General features: G+C 36.1%; 1 protein-coding gene across 1 annotated transcript in view; it reads right to left on the bottom strand.

The window, feature by feature from the left end:
- Window positions 1-159: 159 nt before the first annotated feature.
- LOC128557627 (sacsin-like) overlaps window positions 160-17,680 on the bottom strand; it is a 64,637-nt gene continuing 47,116 nt past the window's right edge. Inside the window, exons 5-7 of the mRNA XM_053545302.1 lie at window positions 9,839-9,986; window positions 7,859-9,430; window positions 160-4,439 (exon numbers count right to left, since the gene is read on the bottom strand). Of these exons, the coding sequence (XP_053401277.1) occupies window positions 160-4,439; window positions 7,859-9,430; window positions 9,839-9,986 (6,000 nt within the window). The remainder of the gene's footprint in view (window positions 4,440-7,858; window positions 9,431-9,838; window positions 9,987-17,680) is intronic.

Raw genomic sequence — 17,680 nt, 5'->3', positions numbered from 1 at the left:
ACGGTGCTGTCTGCATTCTGTGTTTGAACTATGCTCTTCTAAACAGCCAGCTTGCCATGTAAACTTCCAGTTATTTGGAGATGGTAAAGTAGGCAAAAGAAGTGCATGTTTTAGAGAATTCAATGTGTTTGTATCTTTTTCTAATTCTTGCATCACTTCCTATTTTCCGCAGTATTTTAAAAATCTGCCACATCTTTCTTGAGCACAACTTCCACAAACTGTAAGCAGCTCCTCAATTGACTTGCATCGTTCCATTAACATGTCTTTAGGGAGATACTTATCATTCATACCGAGTGAGATTAGTAGATTAATCACATTGCTCTCACAAAAGCCATCCGTATGTAAGGGGAATTTTCCATCAACAACATTAAACATATCTGCAATCTCAGATGTAGGACAAATAAGTTCATTTGGTCTGCAGAGAACATTGTCTGGGTCAGAAGGAATACATCTGGTTTCTTTCAACTTTTCGAATATCACATTACTTTTTGTTCTTAACGCGTATAGTATCAGTTTGTTCCTTTTGTCTAACTGGTGTTGCCAAAACACAGAGTCTAATGTGTTCAAGAAATGAATAATTAGTTCCTCTTCTCTTATCATCGCGTCTATAAATATGGACTTGCTCTCACATCTCCAGTCTTCAAACGATAACAAGACACGGCGTGGTAATCTTATAATATGTTTCCCTTGTCTGATTGGCATTGAAGACGCAAATGCAAAAGCAATATCTCCAATAATATCCATACAACCAATAGATGGGTCTAAATAGACAATTTCATCCACCGAAAGCCAGCCATGTCCTCCACGAAATAATTTTAGTTTATCCAAAATGAGGGTTTTGAAAAAGCTTCTTTTCAACAGCTGAACATCATCAGATCCATTTAAAGGCCAAAGTGAATGATAGCTATAACTGTCAGAACATCTTGTTGACAGGAACATTAAAAGCCTTACATAACTTTCAACTAAGGAGTCTTCAATTAACGCCTGGTTCCACATATAATTATCCCCTTTCTTTTTGTCATCTTCTGTATACCACGACAGACCTCTCCTATCTGAAGTAACACTGAAACAGCCATTAATATGTACTGGTAAACTTGTTGTGATCGGAAGCGGTAGGAAACAAAATAAATGTCCTTTGTTGTAAAAGCCAATCGGAACATCATCTAGCATCATAGGTATTGTGTCGTCTTTATCTCTCATTGGTACGGCAACAGCAGAAAGTGGCACAGCTCCCTTTTCCGATATCCTTTTTGAGAGCCTGAGAGACTCATTTTTACCTAGAGCCCAAGAAACAATCCACTTTGTTTCAACTGATACTGAATTTGACACTTCAGAAGTAGATTTCAGAAATGAGCTTTCAAAAAGTTTTTGACTTATTTCAACGTGCTGGATTTCTGAAAAGTCCTGGTTACTTTTAAGAATAGTAGGTATACGTTTTAAGATGCTCAGTGTATATCTAGCAGTTTCATCGTGTGAGTTTTGATAAATTCTTTTGTTAATGTTGAAGAGAAGCTTTGCTCGAGAAGGATCTTTTTCATCTTTCGAAAGGTAATAAATCTGTAAAATCTTCACATTTTGTGTGAATAGAAGTATATTTCCGGCATTTTCTACAAATTTATTTAAAAGAGCCGATACTTCTTCTTTTGTGTATGCCTCGTCACATATTTTGCTTTTTGCTGCTTGATTTTCTGTTCGCAATGGCAGCCTAAACAAAGTACCACTGAAGTCAGTAAAACTCGGTTCCAATAAATTACAACCAAACACAGCACTGTAAGGTTTAAACTGGTCAAAACTTCGTTGTATCAAATTTCGTTTTGATAATCTGACCCGCAGTCCTGTTCCACGAGTCTGTCTTGCCTCTTGTAAATACGTCTCGTGTGGGTCGAATATGACCATGTCTTTTCCTGAGATGAAACTAGGAACGTCCGTAAGGTTGTAGACAGAACAAAATCCCAGTCCAAATTTTCCAATCTTGTCCTGATAATCAGCTTTTGTCGCACCGTTTAATTTTGTGATATTTTCTAGGTCCTTTTCTGTAAACTGAGAATCATTATACACCCACAGGGCGGGTCCTTGGCATTCTCTTAGATCTGAACTAAACAGTTTTTCCTTTCTCTTTGCGTCATTATTATGTCTTTCGTCGTACAAAAACTTTACTACTGTTGCACCTGCATCATCCGCATTTTGAACAACCTCTTTTGGAACGGATAAACCATCTTTGTATCCATCTCTTAATAACGTATTGATTCTAGTTGTAAGTGACTCATGTTGTCCCCATTCTTCAAAGCTGAACTCTTCAGCCGCCCCTAAAATTGTTTTCCTCTTCACAGACTTTACTCCAAGGTCACTATCAACTGACACTGGTACGATTTCATTGACAATATAATATATTTTTTGTTCCTCTTCATCAAGTTCGTCCCAATCATTATCAAATATACAGTCCGAAATGTACTGTAAAGAAAGTTTCTCCGACGACTGGCTTTCCACTAACATAAGCAGTTTTGAATCATCAATATCAAGACTTCCATCTCTCCGTCTTGATGCAAATACTTTTAAAATTTCAAGTACAATATCTGAATCTCTCGACAGAGATGATTTAGTGGATTCAGTAGAAGATTCATACTTCATCTTAATGGTTTTCAAAACAATTAATAAAATATCACTGTTTTCTTCAGGATGGCATCCTAACTGCAGAAACAAATCATCCATATCCTGGATCTCTTCAGGTAAATTACAAAAGTATGGCTTCAGATCCAAATCTTGTTCTCGTTTTGTAATGATGACTTTCCTGGGTAATTCAAAGCCAAAACCAGTCCATACCGCTGCATTATTTTCCACTGTATTCCGAAATTTCGAAACTTCATCTCTACATTGATTCAGGTGTTTGTATATTCTCTGTGCTGCACGCATATAATCTGGTTTGTTTTGGACATTGTAATGCTGAGAAATAAAGGCCAACTGTTGCAATATAATATCCACCTTTGGAGCAACATTCCACTTGAACATATGAACTATTTTGTCTGAAGCACAATCAACCATTGGTACTATAGCTCCCGCTAAAAGACTCAGTTCTACAACTTTCGCTTCTTCTGGCTTACAAATTTTCACCCTCTTTGAAAACCATGGTAAACCTTTAGGGTAATCTACAGGTGAATTCTGTATGACCGGGATACAGGAAACTGACATTAAAGCACTGCCTAAAGTTGTTGTTTCGTTGCAAAAGTTGTCTAACAAGTCAGGATGGTGAACTAAAATTTCCAGAAATTCGACAGCCTTCCTTGACAAATAATAGGATTTTTGATCATCTTGACACCAAATACTAAGTGTATTTGCAACTTGTAGCATAATAGAGGCATCTATTTTCTCTTTTCCTTTGATACCAAGCCTTCTTAACGTCCGAATTTCGTCGTTGTTGTATTCACATGGGTTTTCCGGAAACAGCGATTCTCCAATTAGTAATCTTTGAAGTGAGGAACTGGAGGGGTCAAAAAGATCCGAAGGTTTGTGAAGTTCCGTCCCTACTTTTAAAAAAGGTAAATGTGCAGCATTGTCGCATATTGCGGTATTGGTTTCAAATAGATTGAAGTTTTCCATAAAATATGTCATGAAAATTGAGATCTGATCATGTTTCTTATGCAACAGTAAGTTTTGGATGGTACTCAGGACTAGGGATTCTGTCGAAATATTCTCCGCTTCCAGATGTTTAATTAAGTTATCTTCAGAACTGCTTAGCTTTATGCAGCTGAAAGGCAATTCAACTCCGGCAGGGAAGTTTATATCCTCATGTATATAACGAGGTACATCGACTACAGTTGTATATTGACCTTTGTCGTCTATGGTATGCACGGCTCTAAACAATTTCAGCTTTCGGAGCAATTTCACTACATCTTTGTCTATGTAAGCGAGGGTAGATGCAAACTGGGTCAGTGCTTCCCTTATTTGGCTGTTAACTTGGCTTACTGTATCAAACTCTGATACAGCAATATCTCCAGTCTTTTTGTACACTGCCCCTAACAGGGAAGCAATGCTTTCTTTCGTCGGCCGATAAACAAATTCTTTGATGGATTCAAAACGGATCCACTCTGGAAGTCTTGGCAATACTTTTACTTTCATCGCAAGTAGACAGTTACATAACTCATCTACAAGGACAGAGTCTTCTGATTCCTTAATAATAATAAACTCTGAAAGTTTCACCAATTCAATAATATGTGGATCAATCCAGCTTCCTTGTATCAATATAGGAACTAGGGGAATATCTTTGAAAAACTTTACCATATTTTTGTCTATGAGCACATGCCAAACGTTTTCTAACCATTGACCTGTCAGGCTTGAATCCTTAGTCAAACGAACATTCGTATCGGATCCAGCGTTATTAACTATTGTTTGCTTCAGCAGAGTCTTTGCACACTCAACGTTAAGCTTCTGTATCTGGTATGTTTCTGGAAAAATGTTTTGTATATCTTCAAACAAACTAGAAATGAATATTTAGGACACGGTTACCCCCAACTATGTGATGTAACTACGCGATAGTCATGCTTCTTTGACAATAGAACACGTGTACTGAGTGAAGGAGAAAAAAAAAACATTTCTTAACATCTTTCACTACTTAGTGTGTAAACTAAGAGACAGGGATTTATGTTTAGACCTGACACACCGTCTCACTTTGGTAAATGTTTGAGCCAAATTATTTGAATATCTATCTTTGTATACAAAATACCAAAATAATTGATTGGACAAGAAATTCGAAGTAATATTCTAATGATGACATTGACTTTACAACCTTGGATGTAGTTCTTGAATGCAACACACTGTATAATTATGGTCAATCTTTATGCCATAGTACTAGAATTTAAGTCCATTCATACAAAAGTTATTTATTGGAAAAGAAAACATATTTAAAGATCTTTCACCTCAAAGTGTGACCTTGCCTTTATTTGTAGGGTAGGGAACGCGTCATGTTGTCTTCTTTTGTTGAATGTTAGTGCCAAATTATTTTAATACCAATACCAAATACATTTGTAAATCAAGGTGCTGTCAGCCTTTTTCTCTAGCTGACGATGGTGGTAACTATACCCTTACCATTACTATTGGTGGGAGCATATAGTGTTACCACTGTCCATGTGCACACACGAACATTTGTGTTATTCTACGTAAAGTTCAACTCATTTATCCCTTCGTCAATGCATACATCTAAGTCTTGCCTATAACTTTGTTGCGCAATGCCGGATTGTAAAAAAAATCATGTATGGGCACATGTGACTATAATGATGAGTGTTGCTTCGAGACGTCTAACCCTGGTCTTAAGGGTAAGGTCACACTTATAATGTTACTCCTGTTCGCTTAATAACTTTTTATACATGCTTGGACATTCATAAATAAACAAACAAAACTAGTAACCATAACAAAGCATTATGCCGCATTAAAGACCGAAAAATCTACATTTAGGTCGAGGTCACACTTAGAGGATAAAGATTTAAGGTCAGGTTCCCTTTCCATTTCTATGAATGTTTTGATCGGCAAGTAACTGCCAACTTCACCACATGAATCAAAGTTGGAGGATTAATGATTTCAGACACAATGTCGTTTATCAAATAGTCACGGAGAACACACGTCCCGCCCGAGGATCGAACTCACGACCCCGCGATCCGTAGACCAACGCTCTTACTGAGCTAAGCGGGCGGGAGCAAACCATTCTTGAGTAATATTTTCAATTATGAAGGTTTTTTCTTTTTTGTTGGGAGACCAATGTCGCACCGACACAATTATTGGTCAAATGACAACTTTCCAGCTTTGAAGTTAGAGGAAGACCCAAAGTGCCTGTACGTGCATTATTTCATCACGGGTGGGCACCTGAATGGAAAAAAAACCAACATTCCGTAAGCCAGATGGGTAGCTTCCTCGAAAGAGAATTTCAACGCCCAGGATGAGGCTCGAACTAGCATTGGTGAGGAGCATGTGATTTCAAGTCATTGACTTTTAATCATTCGGCAAAGGAGGTTCTTCAATAGTGAAGAGGCCGTTTTTAAAAGGTGAAGAAGCCGTAAGTAACCAAGGTTCGGCCTCTTGTATAAGGTAGAAACCCCTTGTCCTTTGACCCGCTGGTTTAAAACATAAAGCATTTACCTACCACTCACTGTCAATTTGCCCAGATAGTTACAGTGTTGAAGGTCAATTTGCTTCTTAAATATTATGAACGGATTGTCAACTGGTTTAAAATGGAAAGCATCACTGTCAAAGTGCCTACAAAGTTTCAGGGTTGTAGCTCAATTCGCTCTTAAAATATTAGAAACGCATTTATTACTAAAAGTCAATGTGACCTCGACCTTCGACTAAAATCAACAAGAGGCATATACGGCCTCTGAGCAATGTGCCTAACAAGGAAACGGATCATAGGTCAACTGGGTTCTCAAGATATCGAGCTGAAAAGTTTTTGTTACAGTCACTGTGTCCTTGACCTTTGACCAATTATCCTCAAGATCAAAAGAAGTGATTTAATACCTATGAATAATGTCCCTACCAATATTAAGGATCGTAGGTCCGGTTATTCTTAAGATTATACACGAACAAGCACTTTGACCTGGATCTTTGACCCACTGCGCTTGAAGTCAAGACTGGTCATGGTCTATCCATAAGCAAACGTCCCGCAATGTTTGAGGAATGTAGAACTCGTTGATCAAGTCGATCCGAAAATGTTCTCAAGATAGTGTGCGGAAATTGTTTCTGTACTATCTATCACTGTAAGCTGGACCTTTGACCCTCTGACTTTATAACAATAACGGCCACACTATACTATGATATTATGTGTCAATGACCTTTGACCCTTTGACCTCAAACTCAAAAAGGACTCATTATGGACAGCCCATGAACACTGTGTATACATTTTTTTATCATACCGTATAGCGGGTTAATTCTTCGGGCAAAAACATCTGCGGTTTTGTCCTAAAATGGACCTAGTTCATTTCTGCGTTTTTTTAGTTTTGCGACCTTCGAGAAAAGCAGGAATTAATGTTTGCTCTTTGCATGAACCGGAATTTAATTCTGTGCATTGAAAATAGCTACCGCATTTACTAGGACATAGTTAACGATTCAAATGCATATCATTTTCGTCAGCTATATCTTGGTGGCATTATCTAGGTCGAAATCTAGGACAGTGAAGTTGGCGCAGCTGATTTATGTTTAAATCTGATTTCTTTTCATTACCGTGCATGATCAAAGATCAGAGTTAAAAAATAAATTCTGTAGGTCTTGTACCGGTTATTCATTTTAAAATACATTTTCATAAAATGTAATACTACCGGTAGAAAAATTTACGATTTTTTTACAAGTATATACAAATGCAAAATCTAGTACATGTACATAGTCCTTTCACAGTCCATTCTGTTACAACAGTTACAACACATATTAATTATTTTGTTTAACTTTTCATAAACCTAGAGTGTTTTGTAATATACACTTGTAAAGAGTACATGCCCAAAATGGTAAACATTCATTCGTGGACAATAGATTGATACAATAACAAAAGCAATCAACCATAATCGATACGGTGTGAATAACTTGACAGCAGACGAAAAACTCGTGAGATATATATTAAGCGAAATATCAAAGTATATTTCTGCGTCAAAAGATTATGTTGACAGCTTGAATGTGCGTAATTTATTTCTGCGTGACAGCCTCGGTCCGCAGATTTAGCAGAAAAAAAATCCCGCAGAATTAACCCGCCATATGGTAGGTCACTATGAAATAACTAACAGACAGAGAGACGTACATAACACTTACTTCTTTAATATATCGGGCGTGTAAAAATAAAGCTTTGTGCAAGCATTAAATCTACTTGAATAAAACTGAGAAATAAATTTACCTGATTTGCATATGCTTTCAATGCTCTTCGACAGCGGTACTCCAAGCTTTCTTGATTCCATCACAAGTTTGTCCTCCAAGCCCGGAAACATCACAGCTTCATCTGTACACAGATAAACAGGATCATTTTCTTTATTGAATACAGTCCATCGGTTAGAAGCCAATGGTAAAAGCTCAATGCCTTGTATATTCGCAGAATTGCCTTCCTCTAGTAGCAGATAGGATAAAACTTGCAGTTTGTCTTCACAAGACAATTCTCTGTATTGGTTACTTTTCTGTAGATGAATCACCAAGGATGAAGGAGTTAGGTCCTGAACGTACGGGAAATGGATCTGCAATGTGTCAAACAATTGACCTGGCAATTTGGCGTATTTCAGGCTAACTTTATGCAAGCATCTAGAGATGGCCTCCTGCACTGAAGTATCAATTTCACTCCCAAGCAATGTCCTAAACGTTGCAAATGTTGCTTTGTGTAGGACAATCCACTGATTTGTCTGAGCCGTATAAATTATATTTCGTTTTTCGAGCTTTTCGTAAAGTTTATTTTCGAGCGTCATCCACCTTTTATGAGTTTTTCTTGGTGAGTTCTTGCATACTGGCATCGCGTTGTAAACAGCTTTTACGAAGGCTTCATCATTTAAATTCTTCTTTGCAATTTTTATAGCTTCCAATACTAACAGTTCATACGCTTTTGGGAGAGCTTCCTCAATAAGAGCTTTGTTCCATAAAATAGACTTGTCATCTATATGCTTTCCTTCCTGTTCTTCGGTTTCCCACTTCATATGGTGTCTATTCTGGCTAAGCGCAAAGAAACCATTCACATGCACTGGTAACCCGGTCAACCTTTCACCTTCCCTCGGTAATGGTAGGAAACAAAATACATGTCCTTCAAATTCTTCTAAATGTGTATTAAGCGGTACCGCCACTCCAACATAAGGACTGTAACCTAAATCTTTGTTCCTCATTAAATTTCTGAAAACTTCCGATGCGCTTTCTCTTACAAAGTAGCTAACGACAAGCCATTCCTCACTTTTATCTGCGTCAAGAGATGACGTATGTAGAACCATTTTTAATGTTGAATGTATATCCGAGCTTTTGGGGGTTGAATTTATATCCATTATACGTTCTTTGAAAATGTTTCGGGTTTTTCTTACTGCACCATCCTTGTCGTCAATTTCAATTTTGAGTATTTCTTTCATTCTTTCATCTGCGTCTCGGATATGCAATGATATTTTCTCCAAATGTTTTAGAAAAAGTAAAATATTTGAAGCATCCGACTGAAAGGAGTCAAAAAGGTTTTTAACTTTAGTCTCAGTGTACAGTGTCTCTGAAAGATCTGACTTCGTTTCTCGAAGTGGAAACCAAAATAGTGTTCCTTGAAAACCATCTTCTCCAAGCGTATTTCTACTCAAGCCAAATGTGTTCTCTAAAGCACCCCAAAACGCTTCCGAATTGAGTCCTTCTTCAATATATTCGTCGAGGGCACAAATGTCAAATATAGAATTCACTTTCTCTGTAGATTGATGGGGATCAATCAAAAGAACTGTATCACCGCTGATGACGCATGGGAAGTCTGAAACAATGTTACAACCAAATCATCTGGTATTCGGTTTACAACCATTGCTTCCCTTAATGTTTATTTTCTTACTGGTTGTTCTTACTTTCATTTAGGATATATAGAATATTGAACTTCTCTAAGAACATTGTAATGTAATCTGCATAAACATGGCTAACTTGCATCAAATATGAACATATCCGCGATTGTGTAACGAGTAGATATCTGTCAACACTTTCAGTGATATTAGTTATTTTTAAAACTTCAACAGAAGCCATTATATTATTTTTCCTGGTGTGAGTTTATAATAATATACCTATTCAAATATTTGGGATGGATGTTTAAACTTGACTTTGTTAAAAATACTTAAAAAAATACAGTTGTTCAACAAAAACAGTAAGACTTAGTACACGTGTAATGCATTACCTGTAATGTGGAAAACTGACTTGAATCCGAGACCAAATCTTCCAACTTTGAGTGGATCTTTTTCTTTCACACTGCTATATATCATCTGTATACCTTCCCAGTCATTCTCAGTGAAAACAGCGTCATTATACACACAAAGTGCTGGGCCCTTTACAAGAAATAATATATTTATTGACAGATGTTTTATCTTGTGGACTGACGAAGTATTGAACAGCTCAAAGATATTTGGTTATTTAATATTTGAATACTTAAAATGACTCTTAACGTCTGTACGCATATTAAAATAATGTTTTAAGAGGTATAGTACAATGGAACTATGATACAGCAGAGCCAATGTCTACCGCGTAGCTCTGGTGAAAAGCTGTGCTGATATATGATAAAAATGTCTTATTATGTATCAGCACGCTTAAGCCCTCCCTCAAGTTTTATGAATTATCAAAAATGTTTAGTTTACGGTGTTTGACACTACCTAAAGTAAATACTTTTAACATAAAATATTTTTGATTATTAACGTTAAACGTTAAGAAAAATTAAAGATGGAGGAAGAATGATTTCAGACACAATGTTTTTTATCAAAATGTCACGGAGAACATACGCCTCCCAGGACTCTAACTCGCGACACTGTGATCCGTAGATCTGCACTCTCCCTAAGCGGGCTGGCATTAATAATTGTGTAGTACCTATTCTTGATTCTTCAGTTTGGGGCTATAAACAGTTTCAACAAATCGACAACGTGCAAAATCGTGCAAGAGAAACATAGCTTTGATGCAATAATTGCATTATTAGTGACACTGGGTGGATTCCTAGTGTGCATCGCAGATGGCTTAACATGTTGAGATATTGGACTCAAATTATTGGTTTTGATGAAATTAGACTCACAAAGAAAATATCAATTACGACTATAATGAGCACAATAATAACTGGTGTAGTGATATAAAACATGCTAAGTCAGATCTCAACATCATGGAGCATTACCACAATAAAACATATGCTGACCTGCAAACTGCATGTACCGGACTTAACACATATTTTATGAAAGACCTTGAACCATCAATGTACAGAATACCCAAAAAACACGGACGTACAAACTTTTTAAAAGTCAGTTTACGTAAAAACAATATATCAGTCTAAATTTAATGAACGATGAACGCTCTCTCTTAGCGCAATTTAGGAGTAGGATATGGCTTTTGCGCGTAGAAACATGCAGATACATTGAAGAACCGCTGAATGAGAGATTTGCAATTTTTGTGAGAACTCAGAAGTCGAAGATGAGACTCATGTTGTCATTACTTGCAACAAATACAGTTCAATCAGATCTAGTATATTCGCCAATAGTAATGATTTTTTATAATTACCGCCTGTTAAACAATGTAAAACCATGTCCGAAAACTGGCTTAATTTATTGTAAGAGCTTATCTATTGCGAAAAAAATTGTTTGTATTCTGCAAACTTGTTAATTGACATTTATTGGATATCATTTGATAATTAGGTCATTTTATTGTAATTAACATAATTATGTGTTTTTAAGTAGGCTTACATATTATGTATCAATAAGTTGTTATGTTAACCTTCACCATTCACCATTCTTATCAGCATTAACTACAAAAATATTTATTTTTTATATGTTTTATTTATATATTTCATATTTGTTGAATGCTACTGTATTTGTAAAACGTAAATATTTCTTTTTATATCTGGTATTGATGCATTTAATTTACCGCCATCATCGTCTGGAAATATGCATATAGTGCATTTTTAAAATTTGGCGTCTTTGAAATATGTATATACCAATTAAAGGTGACGTATAGGCCTATGGGGCCGGGTGTTCTTAGAATTATGTAGCTAACAGTTTGCTTTATATCTATACTGTATAACACATGTCTCTAAATTTTACTTACTTATTTACTTTTTAAATTTGTTAATGAAAACCAGGTAGTATCTCTTCAAAAGAGGTTTGAAATTGTAGTAAAATTGTGACTCTAAATATAAATTGAATATAAATCTTGGGTAATATCAAACACCACATTCCGCAATAATGTATATTATAGTGATAGTATACTCTTTTCAATCCTAGGGACAAGGGACATTTTCAGCATTCAAATTACATGTTGGGCTTCTCGCGAGATAAATGTATGGCTACCTATATACTTTTAAATCTGGAAGAGAAGGAAAGCAAAACATGTTCAAACTAGGGATGCTTTTGGGAAAAGCGCATGTCTCCCACAACTGCCTAATCATCTTAATAGTAAGTCAGTCTGTGCTTTCTTGGACCAAAAATGTACTCTATACTACTTGTGCATGCACTTTCTTGCACCCAAAACGGTTTGGGTGCATGAAAGCGCATGCCCTCTGAGGATTTTTCAGTAATTCAAGGGCCATAATTCCGAAGTGCCTGGGCCGATTTGGCTAGTTTTCGAACTTGGCCGAGGTCTTATGGTCAGACACATTTTGTTCAAGTTTGGTGAAGATCGGGCGAGAAATGTTCGACTTAGAGTTCGGACAAGCTTTGTGACAGACACACACACACACACACACACAGACAGACACACAGACTGGAGTAAATCAATATGTCTCCCACACCACTGTGTGGTGGGAGACATAATGAACCGCTGAGGTGATTTAGGAAATTTCTAGTTTTCAAGTAAACGTTTTCTGCTCAGTGTGTCACACTCCTAAGGATGATTGCTTGTGATAATTATCTGGTAGTTTAGAAAAGCTTTGGTCTACTTCCTTTAGACTTCATATGATGATTGCCTGGGTCAGAAAATGATTACTATTGTTTTGTGAGTCACTAGGTAAAAGACCAACGTCACATTGACCTTGATACAGATATAAAGTAACTATTTTGCCTACAATCCTCAAAACGTAAAAGCATAATTTGATGTGATCTTTGCATGTAGATGATCGCTACTGTGTTGGGGTTCAGTAGTCACAGCTACAGGTCAAGGTTATAGCAGTTCCTATGTGCTTTCAAACAGTTCTTGTTCTATTTTAAATAGCGGTAATTTTGACCACTCTCCATACGGCAATTAATTTAATCCAAACCTTAGATGTCTTGTCAGCTACCTACATGCTAAGCTTGAATGGTCGAAATATATCATTTCAATGTAGAATTACTGAGCGGAAATTATTTTCGATTTCTTAAAACAACACCCTGGACCTCAGGAGCCAAAATATATCCCAAACTTGGCCTTTTTATAGGGTTGCAATACATCACTTTTTGTTACATTGTGCTAGCTAATCTAATCATATTCTCATTCACTGCACTGGTCTAAACGACATCAAAAGGTTATTTCCATATTTTTACACAAGAGCCAATGCCTGCATTTATACAATTAATCTTCATCTACATAGCAGATTTCTGTTCATTAACGAAGACCAAGCTACTGTCGATATTGTTGTTGCCTTTGTTGCTCATTTTCTTTTCCTTTATTTATTAATAAGTAAAACTGTCAATTTTTTTTTACATTGAATATACGGCTGTCATTAACTGTAAGAAAAATCCCAAACGACGTTTGTATGCGACTATTGAATTGATAACATAGTTAGCTTCTATTTCTTACTTCAGTTTATGCATTTCTGAGACAAAAGCACGGTTGTATGTAGTGATGGTACCTAAAGGATTCAAATTTGTCTTTATATGCTTTGTTTTAGTGTCAAATGATAGCCAAGTGCACAAGTTTACTATTTAACTGTTGTTTCCCCCTCTCCATATAGAAATATTTGATATTTAAAGAATGACCTTCAAAAAATATCTGAAACAAAACGGACAACTCTCATATTGACAGATTTTCATTGATTTTGGGATTTCCCCAGTTAGTCTATATCAACAGTTTCCACAGATAAATAAACTGAATTGATTAAAGTATAAGTTTAGTCTTCTTTAAACCTTTGAAAGAGCCTGTACTGAACTTTCTTTTGTCTTTAAAAAACTAAATCAAAGACTTGCAAAGAGTTGAAAATCATGAAAATAATCTGAAGGAAAGAGAATGACCTTAAATGTTTTGGTTAGGCACCTAACGCTAACTGCGTTTAATCTAAAACACTTGCATGATTCAGCAATTATTTTATTCTATAACATATGTTGATACAAGTTCCCCTCATTAGTACAAATTTAATTCGCAAACACGGTGTGGTGGTGAACAGACTTTCGGAATCACTTTATCTGTTATATTAAAAATATTTTATAAATATCAACAAAATGGCAAAACGGTGGATGCAATTAATTTCAGCTCGAGTTCTTTGTCCCATACAATTTGGACATTACCCTTGTTTCATAAGTTCTTTAGTGTGGAGTGAGGTACTGCGGACAAATATATATCCACTTTGAAAACAAATAAGGATGAGATTGTTATCTCTTTGACATACATTGACCAGGTTTCTCTTTAATAGGCAATAGCGGTCTTTGAAAGCAAATGTTTTATTAACAAATATAACAGGGTGGTGACGCTCTGCCCAAACTGCTAAAGGGTAACTGATTTGTCACAAGATGGTTGCTAGGTGGTAGATAGGTGGCAGCTCTCAATGATATGTAAAAAGAAAACTTTGAAAATATTCTTATGCTCAGAAATATGCATTAATTTTCAATTAAGAAATAATTTATAGCAAAAGAGTGCTTTAACACTATTTATGCAAGATGGGTGGTTATATGTCGGGCGTAATAATTTCACGAGGGCGCAGCCCTCGTGAAATTATTTGAACGACATATTACCACCCGAGTGTATAAATAGTGTTAAAGCATGCTTGTGCTATAAATTATTTCGATTCTAATATGCCCCTAATCTCAAGCATTAGATAAAATATAAAAGCGCTCTTTCTTGTTCGCAACAAAAGCTTTGACGTCATCGCACGTTAACATGTCGTCATTCTAGCGAAATATGGTTTTAACAGAGACAAGCATATTAGAATATTTGATAATAACTCATTTAAAGCTGACGTGCTGCCTTTAACTAATTTTCTGTGGAATTTAAAAATGTTTCAGAACAACAGAAACAAAATGACAGGGTGTTGCAGCGTCAATAAAGAAGACCCACAGCGATGTATCACTTTGTTAGTGTTTGTTCCTTGTGATCGTTAGCAACAGTGCTAGGACTAAAATGTTTCTAGGAATTACGAAGCTAATAGACAAAAATCATTTTCACCTAAGCTTCAAAAGAGACTTTGCCATAAAAAGTATAAATTATGTACGTGACACAGTTTCTTATCATGGTGAACATTGGTGTGCAGTACTAAGATAACACATCAATGCACATAAGATGGAGCGGAAACAATAGAATTATTTTACTTGACCTTCAAAAGTGTAGCTTAAAACTCAAGTATTCAACATGGATAGTATCAATAAAATAACTTTTTATCAGGTTTTCAAAGAACAAATCACCTACATATCAATGCATGCAAAGTAGCACAAAATTACTGTTATGTTTTCATTTTGGTCTTCCTTTTCTAAGGAAAATTTCTTTACATAGAAGTTTCTAAAATCTCTTGGTTTTCCACTTTTTGTATTTAATGTACTATCCTATCTCACAAAGTTTTTCCGTTGTTTTAAGATGGACAGTTTCAAAACATATCTTTACCCTAATGTCCATTACTTAATGCACTGATGTTCAGAAGCACGAACATATAAATAGATAATGCCCAAGGAACTGTCAGAGGAGACAGTTGCTAGACAACCGATGCTTTAATTGGAGCATGTCGCAGTATGTGGGACAACAGTTTGTGTTTGTGTTCAGTTTTATTTAGTACAAACCAAGTGCCTGATTTTCAATGTAAAAGTTGGCATAATTCATCAAATATGGACATATTGTCATTTGATGTAAGTGATAATATATGATAACACATCTAAATTTAAATCAAATCTATTTAATTTTAAAGGGATAGAGTAAAATGCATCAAAACTCAACTCGAAATATTGTAAAATGAGAAACACCTACTAGTAGTTCAGGTAACTCCGTCAGGTAACATAAAGTAGAAAAGCATCCAAATTGCAACATAAAATTCTATGAAAAATAACTGCATATTTCATGAATATTGGTGAACGAGTTCACACAAACATTTCAAACATGTCGAAAACATTTCTGCCAAATTGAAATTGTGCTGGGTACCCAACGTTATAGGGATCTACGGTATACGGAACAACTGATTCTTTTCTGTTCTATACTACTTTAGTAGACGATAGCGATATTTTTTGTTAGTCGTTAGCCAGAACTCGTAAAAGGCGGGCGGTTTTCACCGCACATCGAAAATTCCTTTTAAAGCCAAGATTTCTCATAGGCACAACAGTGTTTGTATTATTTTGAACTATCTTTATTAATATTTTTCTTAAAATGTATTGTAGTCAACTATTATATTGTCTTTTAGGCGTAAATTTCATCCTTTTTTGTCACGTTCGTACCCAAGGTGTTTCGTACATAAGGTTTTCGCACCTCCTCCTTATTGATAAATCCATCTAATAGTTGTCTTGTATGTTAACAGATCTGGCAAGGTATTGAATGTTGCCTCTTTGTATACTTTCAGCTTTTACCATCAATGACACGAACCTCAATAAAAGAACTGAAGTTAAGCCACCTCTCGTTTTGACTTTATTGAACCTGTGTCTAGGGTAAACTGTCTGCAATAGGCAGAGCAGTAAAAGACTGTTCCTGTTCGAGAAGTTTCACGTTCCATGTTGTCAAAAGGACCACAAACAAGGCAAATAAGAACAATGTCCGCTAAAGGGATGGAGTGGTTTAAAGAAACTGTTGACGCATATCAGGATAGACTTCATGAATACTGGGGAACGATTCAAAGAACAATTAATGAAAATGAAGTAACCTCTTCCCTAGACCATCTGAAATACACATTGCTGAAATCATCTGTGTTTGATCAGTTCAAAAAATTGGACAGCACTTCCTCAGAATTTATAAGATTTTTGGAAGGGTCGCAAGTAACAGAAAGTGAGAATCTCCTGAAAAAACAGTCACAGAATTCACAAATGAAAAGAAACAGATCGCAAATCAGTTTATTGAAAATTTAAAGTCTTTGCGTCCTGAATGGTCTTTAGTCCATTCAAATTCACAAACATGTAGGTCCAGCAGCTCTATTGCTAAGCTTCAGGCTATAAAGATGAAAGCGGTATTTGCTGAGACAGAGGCTGAGCTTGAACGGCAAAGAGTAGCACTGCAAGAAAAAGAAGCAATAACGGCTGCCGCGACATCTAGAAAGAAGGCAAATTTAGAAATAGACATGAAACTTTTGCAACAGAAAAAAGAGGCAGCCATAGTTGAAGCTGAACTTAATTCGGTACACAGTGATAGTGAACTAGGTGATATCGACTCGGTGGCCACCGAAGACCCAGAGATAAAAACAGCAAACTATGTAAACAAACTTACAGTCACTGATGCGACAGATAAAATGAATTTGTGCCATGTTCAAACACCGAATGCAGCAGGAGATTTCACAAAATTTCTGTTTAAGAGAGATCTACTCATGTCACGTTTAACTGTATTTAATGAACAGCCAGAAAGCTACCAATCATGGAAGCAAACTTTCAAATGTGTTGTCACAGACATAGATGCCTCACCAATGGAGGAAACAGACTTGCTTATAAAATGGTTGGGATTAAACTCTCGCAGACAAGCAACGTCATTGAAAGCAGCATACATCAGCAACCCACATGAAGGCTTAGTCAAAATTTGGGAAAGATTAGACGAGAGATTTGGTGCCCCTGAAACAGTGTACCACTCAACTGTCAAGAAGCTGGAATTTTTTCCAAAATTAACAGTGAAGACATACAACAAACTGTATGATCTTTCCGACATAATTTCAGAAATAGAAGGGTTACAGAAAGATCCCAGATACTGCACA

Source organism: Mercenaria mercenaria, chromosome 6 (assembly GCF_021730395.1).
Source record: "Mercenaria mercenaria strain notata chromosome 6, MADL_Memer_1, whole genome shotgun sequence".
NCBI lineage: Eukaryota > Metazoa > Mollusca > Bivalvia > Venerida > Veneridae > Mercenaria > Mercenaria mercenaria.
Note: the sequence above shows the minus strand (reverse complement) of the source record. Positions and strands in the feature narration are given on the sequence as shown.